The sequence below is a fragment of the Solanum pennellii genome, chromosome 10 (genome assembly GCF_001406875.1).
Source record: "Solanum pennellii chromosome 10, SPENNV200".
Lineage (NCBI taxonomy): Eukaryota > Viridiplantae > Streptophyta > Magnoliopsida > Solanales > Solanaceae > Solanum > Solanum pennellii.
Window position 1 is genome coordinate 82,384,493 of NC_028646.1, and position 7,024 is coordinate 82,391,516.

Sequence of the window (7,024 nt, forward strand, 5' to 3'; positions counted from 1 at the left end):
ACAATTATATTTCACCATAGAATTCTTACTGATTATATTATTTGCTTGAATTCATTTTATTTCAACATTTTACAAAGTAAAAATGAAAAGTACTAGTGTATCTATATTTCCAATTATCAATATGAATTCTAGTAGACTAACAAGACTCCATGAAACTATTAGACCTAAATAAAACTATTAAGATAATTAAACAATTTTTAATTAATTCGTATCATCTGTATAAATATATTTTTCATCGTGCTTTATTTTATTTTTTTGCTAAATGTAGATTGATATTTGATAACAAGATATTATAGTCTTTCTGAGACAACTTCCTTCAAAAGTAATTTTATACCTATGATCCCCTTTCAAGATCTTCATTTATTATGGTTGAAAATTTGTTAGTTTCACACATTAAAAGTATAACATAATCAAGATAATTGGTCCATAATCCAACCACTCAACACCTTCTTGCTTTGTTTTTGTTTTTTTTTTCCTTTCGGTGTTCGGGCCGTATTTTTAGTGTTTGAAGATTGTATTATATCAGAATTTATTCATTTTGAGTGACATTTTCAATATGATTTTTTTATATATATTTGAATTTTCGGTGTTTGAAAATTGTATTAAATTCTTACTATATCAGAATTACGCATTGTAAATTTCATTTAGAGTGACGCTTTGAATATAATTTTTTCCATATCCAAGCTCGAGCACGAAAATCCCGAATTATAATAGTCTTAATTATTGAGTTAATGTAAGTATCTCGGAAACTAAGAAAATAATAAACAAATAAATGACAACCGTTTAAAATCGCGTCCATCATTTCTAGCCGTTGATCAATTTGCATTGACTTTGTCTTGTATTAAATCTTAGGATGGGATGAAGTTGTATTTATAAATAATAATAAAGCCCTTTGTTGTATTTAATTCTCATTCTAACAAGAAAATACTGAGAGTGTTGGATCTTGAAAATTTGTGTTCTTGAGAAAATCAAAGATGGAAGAACAGAGTAGCAGTAGTAACAGAGTCCAGAAATGGTCCCTCCATGGGAAAACAGCTCTAGTTACTGGTGGAACCAGAGGTATTGGGTAAGTTTAAATAGTCTGAGGTTCAAAAAAATTACAACTCCTCTTGTTATTGGTTGAACCAAAAGTTGAGAGGTCAAAAATTACGTGTCTACAACTGACTGAGGGATGATTTTTGTTAGGAGTGCAATAGTGGAGGAATTGGCAGGATTTGGAGCAAGTGTTCATACATGTTCAAGAAATAAGAAAGAGCTTGATGACAAGATTCAAGAATGGGAAGCAAAAGGATTTAAGGTGACTGGCTCTGTTTGTGATTTATTTTTTAAAGAACAGAGAGAACACCTTATTCACACGGTTTCCTCTGTTTTTGAGGGCAAGCTCAATATACTGGTAACTCTTCTAACTAAATACTTCTTTCTTTTGTTCTCATCGTTTAATGTTTAGTATTCGTATTTTAAATTCGAAAAAGTTAGGATCCATTTGAGAGTTTAATTAAGAATTTTCTTATACCCAAAGTTTGAAATTGATACTTTTAATTTAACAAGGAGCAACATATTTACTATATCATATCTTTAGATGATTTTTAATTAAATATTATTTTTCTTTAGAAGAAGGAAAAAAGAATTAATGAATTGAGTTCTAGAGCCAAACTTTTTAGTAATGTTCGATTTATGTTTGTAATATTATTATAAAAGAAGTCATTCTTTTTGTTTGTTGGTATTAAACCATAACCACCGGCCAGATTAAATTGGATTATATTGGGTAGGGCTATTAAAAATTTCTTCTATTTTCAGAGTTTCAAATTGAAATTTCTAATTTGTGAGTGAAAAGATCATATCGATACGTTCTAATATTCTATACATATTTTGATAAATCTTTTTTCTTTATTTTTGTTCAAGAAAAGCAAGTTATTATATTAAGTACAAATTAAAAAGTTTTACTAGAACATAAAGCCTAAAGGATCTGATCTTGTTGGCTCAATATCATCATAATCTTAGCAGAAAGTAAATAAAGCATGAAAATAATGGTCGCTCCAAAATACAAACATCTTTCGTCATGTCCTATGTTGTGTTGTTCGAATTCTATAGAAATATCAACAAATATATCGAATCCTTCATTTTTAAAGAATTTAACATAATTACAATAATATTTTTGAAAATTCGATCAACTTCAATCATGCGAAGCGTTTGTTTACATTGTTAGTTATCGTGTTTGTCTCCCGACAAATATGATAAATATTATACATGATTATTTAAAAACTTAGAATTTGGTTAAAATGAGGACGGAGCACTTGAAGTACATAAAAGTTAATTAAAAGCCGCATCTTTTATAAATCTTTATTACTTTGAGAATTAAAAGCATGTATATTAAATAATATATGTAAAGAAGTACTTTTAATGTTTTTAATTCTTTAAATAGTAAAATCATATGTAGAATTAATTAAATAAATGTATAAAAAGGAAGGACGTCAGAACTAGTATGCTGAATTTTGCAGACATATATACGTAAAACAAGGTGGTTAATTAGAGACAAAGTGAAATAAGAATAGGACTATGGATGGCATAAAGCCAAATTTAGGTGACAAATTTCCAACAACATAATAAATGATAAAGACAAAAATGTTATAATATAATTCTCAACGTCACTTTCTTGTATTTATAGCTAATTCCCATCTCTTGTAACTACTTACTGACATATAGGGTCATCCCAATTCTTATAATCCAAAACATATCTGATATCCACGTTAACTAAATTTGAATTTGTCTCAATTCATATGGTATTTTTTTAAAAAAAAAAATTCAAGGCAACATATTTTTTTTTATTGTAGGTGAATAATGCAGCAATAAGTATGATAAAAAGAACAGCAGATATAAGTGTGGAAGATTATTCAAAAATTATGGGAACCAATGTAGATTCACCTTTCCACATCACTCAAATTGCTTATCCTCTTTTGAAAGCATGTGGAAATACTGCTAGCATTGTTTTCATTTCCTCCCTTGCTGGTTCTCTAGCACTCCCTGCTCTTTCCGTCTACGGAGCCTCTAAAGGTAAAATTATATTCATTAATATCATTTTGACGAATAAATAGTTTTTAATTTCAATTTTATGAATTTTGAATAGGTGCAATCAACCAACTTACCAAGTTTTTGGCATGCGAATGGGCTAATGATGGAATTCGCGTTAATACAGTCTCTCCATTCGCTGTCAAAACTAGTATTTTAAAAGCGGTAATGTCCCAATTAACATTTAAAGTCGTTATTTTAAAAATTCAAAAAAATTTAAATTCTGACTCTGATGACATGACAGGAGGATATTGACCCGTCATTGGTAGGGAATTATTCAGAATTGATGTGTAGAACACCATTGAAACCAATAGCAGAACCTGATGAGATATCTCCATTGGTTGCATTTCTTTGTCTCCCTGCTGCTTCACATATTACTGGTCAGATCATTCTTGTTGATGGTGGATTTTCAGCTGGTAGTTTCAAGTTTCAGTCTTAATTAATTAAATATCAGAAAAGAAAAAGAAAAATACTATATGGGATGGCAAATTGTTTTTTCATATGAACAATATTGTTCTTGTAAGCTAAGGGTGAATCTATCTTTTCGCGATATTATTACTCATGTTTGACCATAAAAATTATCCACTTTTTATTTCCTGAAATAATGTTTCACTTTATTTTTTTTTAAAAATAGTGTTTGGCACGTTAAACATTACCTTGAGGTTACATGTTATACTCAAATATAGGCATTATTTTGAGTAACTAATGGTCAAAAACATATTTAAACCATCAATTTTAGCGAATTTCATACCTTAAATATTACTCTCTTTTTAATAAAACACACACGGATGTTGAGTTGGTCAAATATTTGCTCCCAATTAACAATAAGTGTGTGCAAACCAACTCTACATCGAGGTGTGTTTTGATATAAAGAGACTGATAATTAAGGTTTAAAACTTGTAAATTGGTGATGAATTAGGTAGTTACGTAAATAGAACAATGGATTGTTAAAGATATGAAACTCGACCGCAAAAACGTAATAGTTTAAATGTATTTTTTTACTATTAAATCTTCCAAATATTCTTTGTGAAAAATATTATCAAACTACAATTTCAATTTCAAAAATTCTAAATGAGTTGAAAAATATTTGAAATCTAAGCTCAACCACCTACTTAGTTTTGCTAATTATTTTACGAAATTCTTAAGTTCAAATAGAACAGTATTTAGTTGAGTAATGGTCTAATTAATACTTATCTAAGTGACAGTTGTGTCATTTTCTCCTAAATAATCAATGAATAATTAGGACTATGATTACGTAGAAGATAATCAAGAATTACTATCAATTTTCACTTTTTGTTTTTGTCAATTTCGTTGTTGGATATGACGTGAATAGTGGTCTTGAACATGCTTGAGATATTGATGTGACTCTCAGTCAATTTTTCGTCTATCAACTAATTCATGTTCAAACGCCTATTTAATATTTAATGTAAATTGAACTATCGATTTATAAAGCAACTAAATTAAAAACATTTCAAAACTATATATGAATTATGTAATCGCAGTTACTACAAAATTTTAGAAAAGAATTATTTCTTTAAAAAGTTTTTGCAAACAACTCAAGGGAATGTAATGTTTTTCTTTTCCCTCGGAGAGAAAAGATATTGAGGTTGAAGTTTAAGGAACAAAGATATTCGAGTATTGTTTAGTTTTTCTTATTAATATTATTATCATTACTTTTCTACTATTTTATTTTTTTATTCTTTTTATTTTATCTGTTGTTTACTTTGCTTCGGTTGATGCATTATTTATCGATCATTGTCATTGTTCTTTTCTTGTTTGTTTTTAGTAAGATTTCTTCATTACTGTATTTTCTTTTCGTAATTATTATTTATATGTTTTACTTGAGCCTCGAGGGTCTAGCATTGGAAATAGCCTTTTTACCTTCCAAAGATAAAAATAAGATTGTGTACTCTCTCCAATCTTCTATATTGCACTTACGATTCTACATTATTATTATATAAAATGTTGTAACATAAACAAATACAAATACTAACGATGCTTTATATAATGAAGTAATATTAATAAATACAAACCATATTAAAGCAAAAGCACCATGATCCTTTTCTTGGAGGGGTTAAATTGCGTAGCACAAAGCCACAAATTGGAATGTGGAGTGTTTGGTTGGCCTTTACTCAAACCCAAGAAATGAAAAAAAAAATATTAAACTAGTCATAATTGTTAAGCAAAAAACTTGTGGACAAATATAACCCATCATCTGCTCACCAAGAAAGTGAAACAATGTACAATAGACAAAATCCATCTTCCATTGCCAAAATAGTCAAACTCTATGACGTTGTCGGCCGGCACGGCGTCAATAATTAGGAACTACGCGCTCGATAAAATTCAATAATTTTGCTCTAATTTATGTAGTAGTATATAATTAATCCATCAAAAATTTAGTATATTCTTAAATTTTTTATAAACTTAAAATTTTAAACTTTATCTTTATGAGCAATAAAACAACCTACCAAAAGCTATAACAAGGTGTTATATATATGAGGATCGGATCTTTTCCCGCTTAGTGATACTAAAGTATTCTTAATTAGTAGGTGGTTTACTCTTTTAATACCTATTTAACGTGAATTCATATTAATCATGGAAGCAAAAGTTTGGAATACATGCTTCCTTAAGCGAAAAAGAAAGTGAAACACAACTAAAATAATATGAATAAATGATGAAAATATTCTATAGCTAGACTTTAGAATCCATTGTTAATCATATTTACTGATAAATAATTATAAAAAAAATATTATATTAGTTATTACGAGTAATTTAGGGAAAAAGTTCATAACACGTGCAAAATTTTAAAGGGAAAAGGAACCAACAAACCTAGGTAAAGTGTATGGATTTTGGGGGAAAGTAGAAATATTTGAGCATATGAAGGAGTCCATGCCCTAATATGTAGAGACAAAACACTTCAATCTTTTTATATATATATAATATATGGTGCATGCTTAAATTCAATTTTTTACTAATAAATAAAAAATATATTACTCCCTCGTAATACTATTTGATTTGTTATAGAGTTTAAGAATGAAAAAAAAAAAGAAATTTGAAACTTATAATGTTCCAAGATAAGTTATATATACATCTAGATTAAAATTGATATTTTAAAATCAAATTGTTACTAAAAATAGAAATATAATATTCTTATTATGACGGACTAAAATGTCAAATTTATCGCATAAATTGGGACATATGAATAGTCCGCATATAAAATGTTAGGTTCCTAATTTTGGGATAATTAGCACCCCCTTCTTTCATTTTTGCCTATCCTAATTGAAAATCAAGACCTAACATTATGATAATTTATCTTTTTATTAATTACTTTTAAAAGGGTATGGCAAGTCAAATACAACTAAAATGACAGAGAAGGTAAGAATTAATGTTACGAGCGTTCTGGAAGGGTTTTTTAAATTTATGAATGCAAGTTGGATTTTTTTGTTTAATTTTTGCAAGTTTGATTTAAAGGCTGCATGAATGGATAATTAATTAACCGGAGAATTCAACTAAATAAAAATAATGTTTGTTAGTCAATATATTGAACTTTTAATTTAAATGATTCAAAATAATACTCAATACCAAACCCATACTTAAGTTATTAGTAATTAATCATAATGGATCAACTTTTAATTCGAAGCATAACTTTCACGTGTTTCAAGTTAAAAAAGAAATTATTAATCTCCTAAAATTGGAATATACCTTTAATTAATTAATATATAAACATATATATATAATTTATTTGTAGGCTCGTGGTACGACAAAAGTTTAGCTCCTCAAACTAAATTTCATATTTCAAGAGATATTAGAGATCGCTTCTTTGCGTTAGCTAATGCGGATATAAGGAGAGATAAATTTTCGGCTATGATCAATGTCCCACTAGCTAAACAGGCGTAAAAAAAGTTACTTAAAAAAAAGAAGTAATATTCACCTTAAATAGAACTCGACGAATTGCGTT

General features: G+C 28.0%; 1 protein-coding gene across 1 annotated transcript; it reads left to right on the forward strand.

Moving 5' to 3' along the window:
• The first annotated feature begins 893 nt into the window (after positions 1-893).
• Positions 894-3,628, forward strand: LOC107032514 (tropinone reductase homolog At5g06060-like). The gene is made up of 5 exons (XM_015234117.2): positions 894-1,066; positions 1,186-1,393; positions 2,832-3,051; positions 3,125-3,231; positions 3,311-3,628. The coding sequence occupies exons 1-5, from the start codon at positions 975-977 to the stop codon at positions 3,503-3,505; spliced, it is 822 nt and encodes a 273-aa protein (XP_015089603.1). The 5' UTR covers positions 894-974; the 3' UTR covers positions 3,506-3,628.
• Positions 3,629-7,024: the final 3,396 nt, after the last annotated feature.

Excerpts from the sequence above, each read along its gene's own strand:
- LOC107032514 (XM_015234117.2), top strand. The coding sequence starts at position 975 with ATGGAAGAACAGAGTAGCAGTAGTAACAGAGTCCAGAAATGGTCCCTC. Across the intron at positions 1,067-1,185 it reads GGTGGAACCAGAGGTATTGG|GAGTGCAATAGTGGAGGAAT; the intron begins GTAAGTTTAAAT and ends GATTTTTGTTAG. Across the intron at positions 3,052-3,124 it reads CGTCTACGGAGCCTCTAAAG|GTGCAATCAACCAACTTACC; the intron begins GTAAAATTATAT and ends AATTTTGAATAG.